At 49.3% G+C, this 17,742-nt stretch overlaps 1 protein-coding gene across 1 annotated transcript; it reads right to left on the bottom strand.

Moving 5' to 3' along the window:
- Positions 1–964: 964 nt before the first annotated feature.
- On the bottom strand, positions 965–6,862 carry LOC111141854 (p53 and DNA damage regulated 1). Its single transcript, XM_022494699.1, has 5 exons — positions 6,701–6,862; positions 5,136–5,211; positions 4,539–4,613; positions 2,495–2,575; positions 965–1,882 (listed from the first exon to the last, which is right to left on the bottom strand). The coding sequence occupies exons 1-5, from the start codon at positions 6,785–6,787 to the stop codon at positions 1,800–1,802; spliced, it is 402 nt and encodes a 133-aa protein (XP_022350407.1). The 5' UTR covers positions 6,788–6,862; the 3' UTR covers positions 965–1,799.
- Positions 6,863–17,742: the final 10,880 nt, after the last annotated feature.

The raw sequence follows: 17,742 nt of genomic DNA, 5'->3' as shown, positions 1-17,742 counted from the left end.
TGGCAAACCCCAGAAGTGAACCATCTAGCCTTGGGAAGGCCAGAAGCCAAGCCACTCTGGGCCTCCTGCCTCCAGAGCGTGGGGACTTCCTTGCATTCTCGTGACAGAGGCAAGACCAGACAGCCCCAGACACAGGCTCCTCATTTCCAGAACAGCCAATCCGATTGGCTCTCCTTTGGCCTAGCCACCACCCTGCTAGACAGGCAGGCGTTAACGTTCAGATAGGAATCCCGGGCCAGGGACTGCCACAGCCATGTCTATGTGTCCTTGTCTTTCACCCTTGTGCTCCAACCCTGCAGCTTCTGTCTTTGGGACAGGTCGGGGGGCACGGGACACCATGAGGCAGTGTGTGCACACAGATGATTGGATTAGACCCCTCTGTTCACTTGCTTTTCTCGCTTCCTACATCTTGGCACTCACTCCCAGGGGGTGCTTAGAGAGCCTCCTCTTTCTTGATGGCAGTGTACCGTATTCCACTATCTGAAGCTATCCGCTCCTTTAACCAGTCTGCTATGGACAGACATCTAGCTTCCGATTCCAACTCCCCACTTTAGGGAAAGCACATGCTATTCTACTTAAACTCAAGATGCAAAATCAGGTATGGGCCAAATCTGGCTTATGTAAGGTGTATTGTTTGGCCAACACCCAAGTCTCTGAAAATCTCTGCATTAGCAATATTTGAAAGACAAAATTCAACTTAAAAATCCAAATTTCTAGCTCCTCTTGAAAACAACAACAAAAATAAAACATTAAGATCTGGCCATACCAGCCTATGTTCCTGAACCATTATGGGCTGGAGCCAAGTGGGGCGAGGGGACCAGGTGAGGCCATTACCGTTGTTACTGCCTATCGAGTCCTGCCATCATTTCCCAACAGGAGCCACTGTCCCTTCGTAGGTGATGTCCTCAAGGCAATGTGCCCTCAATTAAGGACAAGATGAGGTAAAGAACAGAGTTACCGTTCATTCCCTTAGGAAACGTTTATTAAGCCCTCAATGAACATGAAAGACACAGTGCTGCCCTCACAGCACACTGACCCCAGGATCGGAGAGCACGGAGGGCAGGCAGGAACTCTGAGCAGTCCAGCCCAGGGCCTGCCTTCAGAGGCGGCGGAGAGCTATGTGAAGAGGCAGCTCCCTCCCCCACCCCCAGCGCAGGACTCTGCAAGGACTTTCTGACTCAACAGCAGGTGCCGAGTCTGCTATGCAGCACCGGCTCTGGGCTCCGTCCCAAGGGCAGGCAGGAAAAAAGGGCCACAGCGGAGGCCGTGGTGGGGAACGGCGTGTCTGCCCCACAGATGGCTGCAGTGACCTATGAAGCACCGAGATTCTGTCCTTCATTCAGAAACCACCTATGAGCTTCCCGCTTTACTCTAATTCCACTGCATGCTGCTTGAGAATGCCTCTGTTCCTGAAAGGAATGCAGGAATGATGCTCCCTGCTGCTGCTGGGGGCCCATCTGAACAGCAGGCCCTTGTCAGAAGTGCCTGCTGCGGTCATTCTCACCCCCACGGGCACTGCCCCCGCCCACCGCTGGTGGCTGCCAAGGCCCATCAATGGGTCTTGTGTCCATCCAGCTCCAATGGTGGGACCCAGCAGACACTGGCAGGCCGAGGGCTCCCTCCTGCCGTCACAAAGTCACAATCCCCACAGACAGAGGCTTCTCACGCTCAGATTCCTGACACCAATCTCCTAGCAGTGTAGATCATGTCCTTGCAGGTTATGAAGCTGGAGAGTCCCGGGTCCTCCATGACCACAGGGGGAGATGCTGTCATAGGTCCCCCATCATGGTTCTTAAGCTTCATCCTTTTAAAATGATCTTGAGAGCTTTAAGTTCATCCTGGTTGAGGGGGTTCAGGTTAAAACCCTTCAACTCTGGTTTGCCTAAGGGGAAAAAACAATCCATCAGTAAGTCGGGCCTCCTGTTCTCCTACCTCCTGCTGGCCCTGGAGTCAGGCCCAGGAAGGGGTTTTTGCGGCATCCATGCTGCCAAACACTTAGCCTTAAGGTCTAACAGGAAGGGCCTCGAGTTCTGCAGTGTATTGGACAAAGCACACAGTCCCCAAGAACCTGCAGAGTCACGACTGCTGCTCACAAACCTACTGATTGCTGCCACACCTGCGACCGGTCTGCAGTGGTTAGGGTCACCCAGAAGTTCAGCTCTGACCTTGACCATCTGACCTGAGGCCCTCTGAGTCCCCTCAGTTAGAGCTGTTCTGGTTCCTGTACCATGCCCTAGGATATAACGTAAGACACCCGAGGCTGTTCCTCTTACGGCAGAAGACAACTTGACACAGGAGTAACACCCCACAAACCTCTCTGTCCATTCCATCTCTGGGCAGCTATGACCACCACCCTGCCCACAGCCTCCGGGTGGCTCATGTGCCACCCAGGCCCTCGCCCACCCACCTGGGAGAGGCTTCCCACCCATGCTCTGTAAAGTCCATGTGGACAGTTCTCTCCCCTCCCGGTTTCCAGTTCCATCCAGGCCCATACCTTGGGCCTCAAAGAGGCGGTTAACTTTCACTTTAAGTTGTTTCCGGAGTTTCTCTATTTCTTTATCCAGATGATCCTGATCTGAAAAAGATGAGGTGGGCAGAGGATGGGGTTATACTACAGACACACTGACCCAGAGGCAGCTGGGGATGTCAGCTTTTCTCCAGCCTCCTTGAAAGCAAGGGCTCCTGGCATTTGGGAAGAAGGGGACCTCAGAGACCAACTGAGGAAGGAACTAAAGAGCTAGAGGAGGGAGGTGATTTGCCCAAGACAGCTAAGAGAGCCCAGGACAGGACTGAGGACCCACCTCTCTGTCCACTGACCTGTTTTCATTATACAAAGTACCTTTGGCTGTTCGGGGGTAGGGAAGGCAACATCTGGACAGTAGGTCCCCCTCCCACTGTGAAATTACAGAATACTGAAACATGAGACCAGAATGAAGAACCTAGACCCAGCCCATCCCAGACGGTTGGAAAATGTGTGGCTAAGGAATCTCACAAACCCAAGTCCATCAAGGTGAGCAGTTTTTAAACAACATGACCGCGGTAACATGTGACCTAAACAATCAATGGTCAAACCTGATGTTCAGGCTTAACCTATTCACCGTGAACAGAAAGGATTATCTTGCCAAGATGGATGCACCTGAATGCAAACTGCACTGTGAGAAGTAGAGGCTACAAAGCTTGGTGATGCAACTGCTTAATGTCACCTGACTCCACCTGCTCACGATGACACGCTGGCTAGTCTGTCCTCCCCACAGATTTTCGCTCTTTCTGATGGGGCGAACACCAGAGCAGCCAAGCCCTCTAGCCTGGGCAATGGTTCTGGCGCTCATGGTAAATGAGCAACCCTGGTCTCTTATGAGCTTGTTGAGCTCCCATCGACCCCTGAGAACCAGTGATGATAATGTCCCAGAACCCTTCTAGGTATGGTGCCAAGACCACACTTGTGGGCCGAGACAGCTGAGGATCAAATCCTGAACCCAGGCCAGTGACCCCTCTGAAAGGTCAGCCTGAGTGGCCTGCCCACCACTCAAGTGCAATGACAACTCTTAATTTTATAACCGTAATATTAGTGTGTATTTTCCAACAGGAATCTGGCAAGTTCTCTAAGTTGATACAGTCTCCTTTGCTAAAATTTTATTTCAACAAGGATAGAGAAATTCTGCCTTCAGGGAAAGAGGCCACCTTGCTGGTCCTTTGGTACATATATTTTCAAGGGTAGGGGAAGAGAAAACATGCATAATCTTTCCTTTTTCCAGCCAAGGACGCATCTGCACCTTAACCTTTTGCCTTTATGATGCTTCTCCAAAGAGCCTCCAGGATCGCAGTTGTGAAGATTTGAGTAACATGCTGAGTGCCCAGGCTGTGGCAGACCCTAGAGGCTCGCTCTCCCCAAACCTCCATTTTCAGTACAATCTCTACGGCAGGGCTGTGAAACAGAAAAGCGCACTGTGCCAGGCTCCCTTGCAGCTACAGGGGTGGGGAGCACATGACGCAGTTCTCGCTAATGAGATGTGAGAAGTCTGAGGAGAACAGCAATATTTCTAAACAGAAGGCAAGGCCATAAATGGAGAAAGCAAGCCCTCTGCCATTCCTGCAGGCTGGCCTATGGACATGAGGCCTGAGATGATGACACAGCCCCTCCAAGAATACATGAGGGTGACCTTGCTGAGTGTCAGTGCCCGTCCTGGACGGCCTACCTGTGAACAACTGACGAGAAAAACAGAACCAGATTTCCCAAACCTCCATTTATTGGGTTTTCTGTATTTGTGGCCCAGCTCGTTCCTCACTGATAAACAAACACTAAGCTATGTACACAGAGTTTTATCTCCACTTCACAACTGTGCTCTGGGGATGCATCCCCTCCTTCAGAGATGAGGAAATAACTCAAGACTGGCAGAGCAGGGATTAAAACCCACACCGATCTGAGCCCTGTAATGCAGCTGCCTCTCATTAGATGGCCCAAAGCCTGACTCAGTTCTGGGTTAAGACCGAGGCTGGCAGGGGAGACGTGTCCCTGACGCATCCCCAGAAGGCCTTACCTTTCTCAATCATTTCCTTCGTTTGAGAATGAGGCATCTTGATAAACATGTTCCCGAAGCAAACCATCACATCTTCTGAAATGGCAAATGGTCACTCTGTCAACAAATATTTTTGAACACCTATTCTCTGCCAGGCTTTGCTTTAGATGCTGAGAACACAGCAGAACAAGACAAAGTTTCTGCCCTCATCGGGCTTATGATATAGTGGAGGAGAAGGAATAAATAAGCAAAGATACAATTTGTGAGACCGTGATAAGGCTAAGTACTCTGGAGAAAAATAAAGCAGGGTCAGAGGGATTGCCTCACTGATTATGTGACATTTGGGCAGAGATCTGAAGAAAGCGAGAGGCATGAACCCTGCAGACATCTGAGGAAAGAGTGAGCTAGGCAAAGGAAACAGGAACAGCAAAGACCAGTAATTTGCTTGGGGTCTTAGGAACAGCAAGCAGACCAGTGTTAGACCTGCAACATTTTCTTCCTCATCTCCACAAGCTGTGTCACATATGTGTGGCTTTTGGTCTCTATTAGGGACAAGTTGAAAGCCTTGGAAGGAAAACAACACACCTCCAGGGCTGTAGTGACAAAACCTTGACTTACCAGAGAGGCTGAGATCCTTCTGCAAGGCCCGTAGGCCCTCCCGGTTCTGATTTCTTTTGGTGTCCAGGTCCACAATCTGCAAAGCACAGGGGCAGGAGGGAACTCAGCTCCCTCCTGTCCCAAACCGCCACCTTCCAACAGACCAGGGCTGTTAAAACCCAACAGAGACAAGGCATCATTCCTGGGTTTCTTCCAATGTCACGCTTAAAGCACACTGATGTGTAAATGTGTTTCTTCCCCTATTCGCTTTCCAGGTCTTTAAAGACCATGCTTTGTGAAGGGTGCAGGTACTGTCCCCACAGAGAAGTGCTGGGGAAATATTTGCTGATTAAATGGGATAATTCATTATTATTCACAGGAGAGCTAATGCTCAAGCTTTAGAGCATTTCAGAATCAGGAGGGGAGTCAAAGCCTCCCCCTGGACAAGCTCCTCCAGCTGTTTCTGACCTAGCATCACAGAAGCTACTAAGGAAGTAAGGAGGCAGTACAGTTTCTTGAGAGCGTTGGCTCTGGAGCGTCTGCAATACCAAGTTTTGAATGTGAGCTGTGTAATTTCACCTTCTGAGAAGTGGAGGGATGAATGGCACCTACCTCCCAGGTTACTGAGCCAGGAACTAAATGAGCTAGCATAGAACCTGACACACAGTAAGTGCTTGAGACATTTTAATCGCTACTTTATTATCATCACGCACACCCTGATGCAGTGTTTAATTTAATGGGCACTTACCCCAGTCTTCCACTTTTCAGTAAATACCCTACCAATCATCCAATTATTCTAACTGGAAATGAGGAGTCATGAATCATTCTCCACTCCTCCTACTCCCTCAACCCACATACTACCATCATCAAGGCCTACTAAATCCGCCTCCAAAATATACCTCTGACCCACTCATTTGTCTTCATCACCACCTCCCTGGCCCAAACCCATCCCTTGCCTGAACTTTGGCAGTGGCCCCTCACAGGCCCCTTGCCCCCCTACGTTCTGTGCTCCACACAGCAGCCAGAGGAATCCTTTTACAGCCTAAATCCAGTCACATCACTCTCCTTTCCCCCAATAAATCTCTCCAAACACTTAGCACTTAAATTAGCACAAGACCCAGACTTCCTATGCAGGTGTACAAAGCGTCCCCACCTGCCCAATCTCAAGACTACTCCGGTCTCTTTTCTCTTCCTCTTCTCCTGAGAGCCTTGGCGAAGGCAGTGCACCCACGGTCGGTGGGATGGGGCCTGAGAGGGAACTGCATTCTGAAAAAGGTGTTCAAGTAAACCACACAAAGAGATAGCGGCTCGGGATCCGGAGGGCACGGAGAGTGAGGGAGGAACGGTGGAGACAGAATCCCCGGCACCGACCAGGCGCTCATTTAATACGTGGTAATAAATACGTGAAGCGCGGCGCCGTAGCAGATGTCTGGCCCACCTTGCCTCCCCACAGCCCCACGTCTGTGGTCACCGCCGTGAGCCCCACCAGCCCACTGGGATTCCGAAACCCGCACGCGGCCTACAGCGCTCGCCGCCAGGCCCCAACCGCCGAACCCCGGCCCCAGAGCCACGAACGGGGCTCCTACCTGCCGCTTGTCCGCCAGCACCTCCTCGGCGAGCTCTTCCACCTCCACCAGGTACCGCAGCACTCGCTCCGCCTCTGGTGACAGCATGGTGTCCGCCAACTCCGACTCTCGCCGGCCGCTACACCGCCTAAACTCCGTTTGGGAGCGGCGTCGGCTGCGCACGCGCCTGGGCAAGGCTTCCGGCGCGCAAGCGCAATGAAAAGAACTGTGGTGCGCAGGCTCCAACTCGCAAGCGACCGCAGGACGCGAGAGGCGGGGCCTACTTTTGGGGGCGAGATTGGAGCGGCCCCTGCAGGCTCAGAAAGTATAGTCCGCAGAGCGGCCTCCTATGCTTCCTACCTCCCTTCCTCTGTTGAGCACCTGCGAGGGGCCAGGCAGTCTTAGGTGCTGAGGGTGCAGCAGTGAATAAAACATAGTCCCTGCCCTCGTGTAACTTCATCCGAGTGGGAAAAACGACAGTTCATGACAAAACAAGTAGTTACATACTATGGCAAGCAGTGATAAGTGTTTTGGCATAATACAAATCATTCTTCCCCTGTCTAAGGAACACCGAGAAAGCCTATCAGTGTGACTTCTATTTAACATCTGACACCTTCAGTTTCCAATTTATAAAATGGAGTGATACAAATCCCCCTCATTGTCTCTCTGCAGGATCAGAAGGAGGCAGGAATCATTTTTAAAATTCAACTTTGGGGGCGCCCGAGTGGCTCAGTGGGTTAAGCTTCTGCCTTCAGCTCAGGTTATGATCTCAGGGTCCTGGAATAGAGCCCCATATCGGGCTCTCTGCTCCAGCAGGGATCCTGCTTCCCCCTTTCTCTCTGTCTGCCCTCTTGTGATCTCTCCCTCTCTCTCTGTGAAATAAATAAATAGAATCTTTAAAATAAATAAATAAAATTCAGCCTTCACCAGTATTTGTTAAACCTCTGTCTTGGGCCCAATGTCCACAGCAGTTGACCTAGACGCAAAGAAGGGGCTGGAAAACCATGTGCAGTGAGCGATGAAGCGTCAGCTCAGAAAAGAAGTTCCATAAGTGCTAGAAAGCAAATCAGCGTGGGCCATGGGATTTGGAAGGACCTCCAAGAAGAGGAATGCAGGTGGAATGTGGCTGTCCTTCAGAACAAGAAGGCTCCCTAGGGATCTTCATGCCCAAACCCCTCATTATACATGTGAAAAAGCTGAAGCCCAGAGGGAGGTGAGGATCTTACAAAGTCAACAGCAGACCTGAGACTTGAATTCTGACCTCCTGCCTCCCTGATTCCAGCTTTTTTATGCTCTCATTCGGTCCCTCGCAACCAAGCCCTTTTACATCCCTTGTCTTGTTTGAATTTCACAATTTGTGTAGAGATGGGTTATCACTGCCCATTTCATAGCTGTAAACTGAGGCCAGGAGAAAGGCAATGCTTTGTCACACAGAAAGTCAGGAGCAAATGTGTGTCTAGGTTCTGGTCTCTATACAACGGCTGTCTCTGAAAACAAAACAAAACCAAAAAAACCTCTCCCCCAGATTGTCGCCCCAGAAACTCCAATAGGAACTCCTCCTTGCCTGGCCTTGGCTTCCTTCAAGTGCCAGAGACAGAGCTAATTTTCTCTAAAGCTGCCCTGCCTAGGGGAAGAAGGAGCTTCATTAAGGATTCCTCACTGAGGGTGAATTTGTCGCCAAACCCAAGATGTTTTGTGTAAACACCTTCTGGTTCAGAAACGCAGGCACAGTCCCTATGAAGGAAGGAGGAAGATTTGCCAAAGGAGAAACAGGGCTTACCAGGCATCCCTAGGGCCTAGACCCCAGGACCAGGTCTCTTCTGAAGACATTGGGGCCCCAAGAGGGCTAGACCAGGCTGACCCTTGACCCCTGCCAAATGAGCCTGGATGGGGAAGGGTTAAAGTAGGCTCCCAAATTGACTGTGACTGTCCCTTAGAGAGCACTTCTGGCCACTGAAAGTGTTGGGGAGGGAAGTCATATGTTTCATTTGTGTTTGGAACCATTTATTGACTGCCCAGACCCTGTTAGAGGACCTCTGCCGTGAGCAAAATCCAGACATGGTCCTTGCCCTCAGAAAGCTTCCAGTCTGGCAGGAGAGACAGATGATAAACACAGGAACAAGTAGATATGTGTCAGGTGGATAAATGCTATGGAAAACAGCAGTTCAGGACAAGATAGAGAAAAACTGATGGAGGGGCTATCTCCAACAAGGTGGTCAGGGAGGGCTTCTCTAATGAGGTTGCCCTGGAGCAGAGATGTGGAATAGGTGAGGGGTGAGCCATGTGAATGTCTGGGGGAAACATGTTCCCCCATGTGAATGTCTGGGGGAAACAGAATAGCAAATGTGAAGGCCCTGAGATGAGGCTTTGTTTGGCAAATTGGAAGGCTAGCAAGGTCAGTGTAGGTAGAACAGAATGAGCAAGGGGAAGAAGATAGGAGATGAGGTCAGAAAGGGGATATTGAGCAGACAATTCTATAGAAGGGGTTGTAGGTGCCCTGCCCAAACCGGAGAAGCCCTCCCTGGATGTCAGCTGCACACAATGGTGCACAAGCCTGTGGCTTCCGGCTTCTCTCTGCTCACAGATGCGAGCTGACTGGGGGAATGCTGGTGAGTGAAGGCCCATAGGAGTGACCCTTAACCAAGAAGACAGAAGAGTTAGTGACTGCATATCCCAGCTTCGTTGTCCCTCTTTGGGAAACCCAAGAGGAAGGCTGCTACAATCATCTAAGAAAGTGAGGATGGTCATTGCATCAGGGAGTAGCAGTGGGGGTAGCAGGCAAGGGGGGGCGCATCTCAGGGCCTTTGCACTCACTCCTCATTAGCCTGGATTAATTTTCTCCTGCACTTTTGTACCTGTGTCAAGGTACACCTCCACTAATCAGCTTGGTGTCACCTCTTCCCAAGGGTCTGGAGTCTCCTCTAGACTCACACAGCTTCCCCAGTGTCCCCAACTCTGTGCTTAAATACTATCTTTTTCTCCAATCATCTGCCTGTCCAGCTGTAAGCTTGAGGGCGGAAACCATATCTGTCTTGTTCTCTGCTGTGTATTTAGAACTTAGAACAGTGCCTTGCACACAGTGGGTGCTCAGCCAATGTTTACAGAATAAAAGAGTAGACTGAACATGAAGCAGAACTTTCTAAAATCCACAATATTCAAAGATGGGCAGAACTAAGGTGAGGGTAACTAGTTCGAATCCCAGAAGGAAGCCTGGACTGCCACATGGTCAGGATATTGCAGAAGATGAATCTTTCTGCAGGCTTGAGTGGGGGTTCAGGGGTGGGCAGAGGTCTGGGGGTGCTGATCCCTAACCAGAAAAACCCTGCTTGGTCACACTGGGCACACCCCTGATCTTTTGTCACCCTCAGCCCAGGCCAGAAGGGATATGGCTGCTGGGACTTTGGTGTTTGGGGACTGGAGCCAACAAGATTAATGCTGTACCCATCCCCCTAGGATCTCCTTTTACTGTGCACCCTCTTTGGATATGCATTCAATGACCAGCCCTTGCCCACAGGCTGCTGAAGCCTCCTGGGGTGACTTATCTTCTGCCTAACTTATAACCCATTATTTCAGAGATATGAAAGCCTACCTTCCTTGCCTGGGATGCTGGTGCCTGTGTGGGTGGATAACTCGGAGGTATGACTTACATCCCACAGTCCCCCCATGGGATCAAGCTAAAGTCACCATTCACAGGACACCTGCAAGGTCTGCTGGGCTTCTGCTCCTTCCCTGTCTTGCTTCCCCCACCCCTTATGGTCAAAAACCCCCCAAAACTCACATCTTACTCAGTAAAAGCCAAACTCCTTGCCCAGACCCATGAGGCCCTGTCTGCCCAGCCCTGCCTCTCTGAGGCATTTCCTGCCTATCTCACCACTGTTTCCCTCTGCCCTCATGGCTGCACGTCTCCCTTCTTCCCTTGCTACAAGTCTTGGCTTAAATTTCACCTTCCCAGTGAGACCTTCCCCGACCACTTGCCTGCATTTAAAACTGTAAACCCCGCTCGTCCCCGTACTCTGATCAACTTCCTCTGCTCCACTTTTCCTCCTTTTTCTCATAGCATTTGTCACTTTCCAGTGTGTTATGTAATTAACTTACTTGTATTTACTGTTAGTCTCCTTCTGCTAGAAAGGGAGTTCCGCGAGAGCAGGAATCTTTGTCTCATTTGTCACTGATGTATCCCAAATGCCTAGAACAGTGCCTAGTGCATAACAGGTGGTCAGTAGGCATTTTTGAGTGAATGGAGGAAGGAAAGAGCCAGAACTCTAACCGGGCAGATTCTCTTTGAGGCCAGGCTCTTAACCCCTATGCTGGAGGTGGGCGGTGGGAGTGGCAGATCATGCCAGAACTTTTTGGCTAAGGTAAGGGAATTGGATTTTGTTCATAGATCCGTGAGAGGCTACTGGAAGGTTTTGAGGGAGTATGGAACATGATGGAGTTTACTTTGTGAAAGCATTCTCCGGCTGTGGGGCTAAGATGGGTTAAAAAGGGGGAGGGGAACAGCCCCAGGAGTGGGATATTAAGGGTGGGAAAGTGATGATGGGGACTTGGAGAGGCAACAGGACTGTAGCTGCACTGGGGCTGGGAGCAGCAAGAAGCCCGCTCAATACCCCAATTCTCCAGGCAACCTGGGTGGTTGCCTCATGGGCTCTGGCCTGTGAGTAGTCCAGGCTGGGCCTCCCAGCTGCTGACAACGTGCCCCTGTCCCACAGATGGACTGTTTGCTCTCCTGGGTGGTCCCCAGCCCCTCTCTGCTTCCTTTGCGCCCTTGTGGGCTTGGCAGGTGGAGGGGAGGGCTCCACTCCTTCTCCTCCTCTGACCCAGAGAATAATCCTTATATTCATACAATCTTCCTCTGTGCCCTCACCTCATCCTCCCACACCCCCTAATAACACAGAAACCTGATTCCCATAGGGCAGATGAAGACACTGAGGCCCGGAAAGGGGATAAGACCCCGCTGAGGTCATGCAGCCAGATGGGGACGCCAGGTGGGGACCTGTCTTCCAGCTCCCCTCGCCCCGATTTCGTCAGGCAACAGACGGTCCCATGGCTCGACTTGAAAAATCTTAAGTGACCTCAAAGAGAATGCAAGGTCAGAACATTCCAGGCCTCCCTGCACTGGACTTTACTACTACCTTAAACACTAAATCTATTCATTTTAAATTCCAGGAATAGATTCTTCTTACCAAAAGTGAAAACATTACAGAAAAGACTCAAGTTCCTTTTTGACACCCCTCCCCCCATCCCAGTTCCCCTTAGAGTTCCTGTTTGAGTGCGTCTTTTCAGAACCGTGATATTCATTTAAAGACATAGTTAGGAACCCCCAGAAAATAGGGGCAACCATCATGTGGGTGGCAGGGCGGGATGGCGGATGGAGGGCAGCACTCACAAATGCATCCCTCTGTAGTCTGTTTACTCTTGGACGTTTTCTTAAAAGAAACTTTTTAAAATAAAGGTTTACTTATTTATTTATTTGAGAGAAAGAGAGCACAGCAGGGGGAGAGGCAGAAGCAGACTTCCCACTGAACCAGGAGCCCAATGCAGGGCTCGATCCCAGGACTCAGAGATCATGACCTGAGCCGAAGACAGACACTCAACCACCTGAGCCACCCAGGCACCCTCTCTTGGACATTTTTGATTGGTATATTTAGATCACTCTCCTGCCTTCTGACAGCTGCCATGTTTTCTATGGTGTAGAAGTACCATGTTTCATTTGTTTCTCTAGCTTTCTAAATTAAATTTTACATTTATTTCTTATGCATTGAAGTACAGAGGGTTGACTAGGTCCCACCACTCAGTTCTTAGCACAGGGTCAGGAGGTAATCTGCAAGGATCCTCTCTTGTTTGTACCATTTCCTCCTTTTCCTCCCCAACCCCCTCAATTCTGACCTCACTAAAACTCTCTCTGTGTTTGATAGACGTCCTTAAATATTTGAGACTGCTTACAAAATGCACAATAGCTGTTTTGTGTGCTTATGGGTTTTTTAAAAAATTTAATGAAGGTATCACACACACAAAGAGAAGAGGACAAATCGTAAGTATACGACAGTTCGTGAACTTTCAAAAATGTAACACGCCTATATAACCAGATCAAACCACAGAACTAGGAGATCCCCTGCAAGGCCTCCCAGCCACTGCCCTAAGACTAACCTCCACCTGCACTTCTAACACCAGCCATTGATTTTGTCTGTTTTTGACATTTATACAAATGGAATCACGCAGTGTATGCTCTTTTGTGTCTGACTTCCTTTGCTCATCATTTTGTTCATGAGATTTATCTCTATTATGTGTGTAGTTGGGATGGATCACTTACTTTCAATGCTGTAAAGTATTCCACTGGTCGAAATACACCACAATTAAGCCATTCTGCTGCCATGGGTGACATATGGTGGGTTCCAGCGTGGGGCTGTTACAAAGTGCAGATAGGAACAGTTGTATGTCTATGAGTATAAACACGTATGCAAGCCTTGCTGTTGTGTCTCTATCCAGGAGTGGAGTTGCTAGGTTCGGCCAGTTTTAATAGAAATGGATAAACTGGATATGTGTTTTAAATCCAGATAAATATTATTGTGATACAACCCATGTTCATGTCCTGCTCCTTTATTTTTTCTCATCTGGTATTTTCAGCTCTGTCCATCTACTCTGTGTATCTCTAGGTCCTTCCTCCTGGAAGCTCCAGAGAACCCGAGCTCCTTCCCCCCTCATTTCAATTGTCTTCTCCCTTGGTTGTGGATGCTTGAGTTCCCTTTCTTCTCTCCATCAGTCCACACAGAGCCACCCTGATCACGCTAGCGCGCTATTGCCTTGTCATAAGGCATGAATATGCTTCTTTTCCCTAAATACTACCACACTCCTCTCCAGAACGGCTGTGCTCATTTACTCCCCTACCGGTGATGCATATCCTCACTGATGTTAGACATTAGTCATCTGTCTCTGGCTGGTCAGTGTGGAGGTAAGCATCATATTTATTAAACAATTCTTTCGTGAAAGGACATTTAAGTTGTTTTCTGTCTTTACTAGAAGTGCTGCAATGACCTTTTAGGGCCATGTCTCCTGGTGCTTGTCTGTGAGCTCAGCTTCTTCTTGGCCTCATCTTCCTCCACACTTCTTGAACCCTAGTCCCCCAACACGTCCCAAGGTTCTCACCTCTCTGTCTTTGCTCAGGCTGTGCCTTCTGCCTGGAATATTCTTCGCGTTCCTTCTCCACTTGTTGAGTGCTTACTCTTCCCCTAAGGCCCCTCCTCCTAAGAAGACACCCTCCCCCAACACCCCTAACTCCCCAGGAAGCTCACTCTCCCTCAGGTCTTCCACAGGAAATTTGGTCCTTCTTTTCTTTTGACACCAGTCATTTTTTTGTTTTGGACTACCTGTTTTTTTTGCCACTGTTTTGGCTTTCTCACTGGCCTTGGAGCCCACTGGGGCTAGGGGTTCCATGGGCTTCCTTTCAGGTCCCCAGGACCTGCAGGAGAGGTCTACTGAACAGTTGAGTGTACCCATGACCTAATCATGTGTTGGAGGAAATTAAGGATCCAGTCTGTCTCGCTCACCTCTCTCCTCTTCTTCACCAACTAGAACCTTTGAGGAGTTGCTCATTCCACTGGAAAGAGGGTGAAACACGGAGTCAAGACTTCCCCTGTCTTGGGTGGAGAGGAGAGGCTCAACTCATCTGTAAAATAGAGGTTGGCATTCACTCAGTCACTCAAGGCAGTGGTTATTGAGTGTCTAGCCTATGCCAGGCCATTGGGACCCACTGGGAAATAGGACAGGCCTAGTCTGTCCCAAGTCCTGTGGGGTTTTAGTCACAAGGAAAAGATTGACATTTGTGCATGTACCATTCTTTTTTTTTTTTTAAGATTTTATTTATTTATTTGACAGACAGAGATCACAGGTAGGCAGAGAGGCAGGCAGAGAGGTAGGAAGGGAAGCTAGCTCCCCGCTGAGCAGAGAACCCGATGTGGGGCTCGATCCCAGGACCCCAGGATCACAACCCAAGCCAAAGGCAGAGTCTTTAACCCACCGAGCCACCCAGGCACCCCGCATGTACCATTCTTAACTGCAATAAGGTTCAAATGAAAAGCTCAGAGTCCAATAAGATTATATATCTTAACCTACCTTTAATCAGGCAGTGGAGTAAAAGAAGCTTTTTTTAAAAAGTGACCTTTGACCCAAGATCTAAGGATGACAAAAAAAGAAACTAAGCAAATGGAGAAGCTATGTGTGAAGGTGAGGTAGAGAAACTATTTCCAGCAGGGGGAACAGCACATGCAAAGACACTGTGGCAGGAGGGAACTTAGAGAAGTCCAGTGTGGCTAGAACCCAAGGAGAAGGGGAAAGAGGGATAGGAGTTGAAGTTGAATGGGTAGGCAGGAGCGAGGTCACAATGGACGGCCTGGTGGGCAAAGTGACATTGAGAAGTGGACTCATTCACTCGATAAGTAATTATTAGACATCTTCTGTTAGCTGTGCTCCAGCAGTGAACAAGGCAGACAAGGTCCTTGTTCCCACAGAGCCCACAGTCTGGGGGCAGATAATAACATTAAGCAGAGGAGGAATGGCTAATCTTTACAGAGGCCCTAATGTGTGCCAGGAAAGGTGCTGAGCACTTTCCCCATACTATCTCCTTTGATGCTTACCACCACACATCATGAAGTAGGATACTTTTTTTGAAGAAGAACCAGGGTTAGCAAGGTGGCATGATCCCCCCATCTGCAAGGAGTCTTGAGGCTGAATTGCAGTCCATTTAAAAAAACCCTTTTATAAGCACTTTTACTCAATGCCAGTATGTGTGGGACACATCGGCATGGTCTCTAGAGAGGTGTCTCTCTAAATTATCAACGCACATACCAGTCCATCAGCAAATGGATTTAGTCTACAGATACCCCAAATGGTGTGTCCACAAAATTATTCACTGACGGATTGTTGTAACAGACCAGAGACAACCTAACTGCCCATTATTTAGGGGGTTGGCGAAGTAGAGTATGGACCATCCTTGCAAGAGAATGCTGTGAAGCCATGAAAAAGAGCCAGGGCACTCTGCACTGACGAGGAGTGACCTCCCAAAGTGCTATTCCATGAACAAAACACAAAGGACAGAACCATGTATAATTAAGCTATGTGCTTCAAAATGGTGAAATAGGGTTTAGAGATAAGTAGATGAAAGAGAGACTGAGAGAGGAAACTTGTCATTAAATGCCTCCAGAAAGGAGAGTGATGGCTGGAGGACAAGGTAGGACAGACAAATGGGTCCCCTTTGCACCTCTGGACTTTGAGCCACCTGACTGTGTTAACTACTCAATAAGTAAGTAAATAAACACAATTGTTTAAAGGACTTTCAGATTCCATCGGAAGAAAGTGACATCAGAACAGGGAAGACCTTCCAGGGTCATTGAATTGAAGGTATCTGAGTGACTCCCTTGTTTTACAAATGAGGAAACTGAGGCCCAGAGAAGATAAGTGAGGTGACTCGCTCAAGGTCACCTAAGCAGGTAACGACAGACTCAGGACTGGCTGATACTTCAGTTATAGACTTGTGTCCTTTCATGTCACAGCTGGCTCAGGATCCCTACACATGGACGTGCTAAGTTGCACTAAGTGTGGAGGACACAGTGGTGAACGACATAGGGATGATTGCTGCCTTCACAGATCTTACATTCTAAGCAAGAAACAAACAAATACATATTATAACATCATACAGTGAATAAATGTTGTGGATAAAAATAAGGCAGGTGAAGGGATAGAGTATCAGGGGGGAGTTACCAGGAAAACCCTTCTAAAGAGGCAACATTTTACAGAAGAGTAAAATGGAGCCTTGTGAATACTTGGGGGAATTGTGGGAACAAAGCCAGGCAGGAGGGTTTAGGTTGGGATGGTAAGAGAGTAGCAAAGAGCCAGTGACTGGAACAGAATGAAGGAAGGAAAGACTGGGGGAGGTGAGGTTAGAGAGGAGAGCAGGAAATTGTAGGCTGGGCTGAAGACTTTGGCTCAAAGTAGGGTAGGAAGTAGTCAGAAGGTTTTGAGCGGACAGGGAACCTGATCAGATTTCTTTTTGAAAAAGATCCCTCTGACTAAGGGTGGAGACTAAACATTAGGAGCGAAAAAGGGGCTGCAGGGAGCCCAATGAGGAGGCTGGTCCTGTCCAGTTGTCCAGGAGAGAAGTGACAAGACCACAGCCTGGGGCAGTGAATGGGGAGCAGAGATCCATCTCCCAATCTGTGCAGTGAAGGAGTTGGATGACATGGTCCCCTAGGGTCTTTCCAGTTCTGGCATTCGGTAATTTGGTGAATTAACTCAGCACACACCAAGTAGGTACAGCCAAGCCTGTTTTCCTTTTCTCACAGTCTCTAGACTTTTCCTTTGGATTCTGCGTCTGGACAGAGCCCAGTGATCCGAGGCTCAGAGCGGGGACTCCTGTCCACCCCCATCACTGCCAGCCTCGCTCCAGTCCCCACCTCCCAGGGACAGATGGGTGGGCAGCGGGAGGCAGCTGGGCCTCGAAGCCTGCAGGGCCCTGGGGGAGGGAATTATCTGAGAGTTCATAACCCCTCTCTGCCTTCCAGATCTTGAGTTAAGAGCCCCAAATGTCGCAGCCCCAAGATGCAAGGGTTTGAGGGTGCCAGGAGAGGGGGGCAGGACAAGGCGCTTTTCTGTCCTCTGCTGCCCACGTGGGGGTGGGGCCCTGGGGTGTTGAGAACTCCAGCCCTGGGAGCAGGAAGCCATTAGAGGCTGAAACTGGTGGCCCTCAGGCCATGTCTGACCCACTGACCTATTTACTTGGCCTGAAAATTGTCTGAGCAAAAATGGAGCCAACATTTAAAAATCAAGAGATTGTACAATAAAATCCAGATTTCTGGCTTCTCTTGAGTAATTAGAAAATCTGACCATACTGACCGCTTATTCCCATATGACACCATTCAGCCTTAGCTGAGTAGCAGCTGTCCTCATTATTATTTTATTTTATTAATAGGTAAATACATTCCCATGATTCCAAAAAGAAAATTATAAATGGGCACATAAAGAAGTCTCCCTCTCCCATCCTGTTTCCCTTCTGCCCTGTGCCTTCTTTGATA

Source organism: Enhydra lutris, unplaced genomic scaffold (assembly GCF_002288905.1).
Source record: "Enhydra lutris kenyoni isolate GAN:26980312 unplaced genomic scaffold, ASM228890v2 scaffoldscaffold6, whole genome shotgun sequence".
Taxonomy (NCBI): Eukaryota; Metazoa; Chordata; class Mammalia; order Carnivora; family Mustelidae; genus Enhydra; species Enhydra lutris.
Note: the sequence above shows the minus strand (reverse complement) of the source record. Positions and strands in the feature narration are given on the sequence as shown.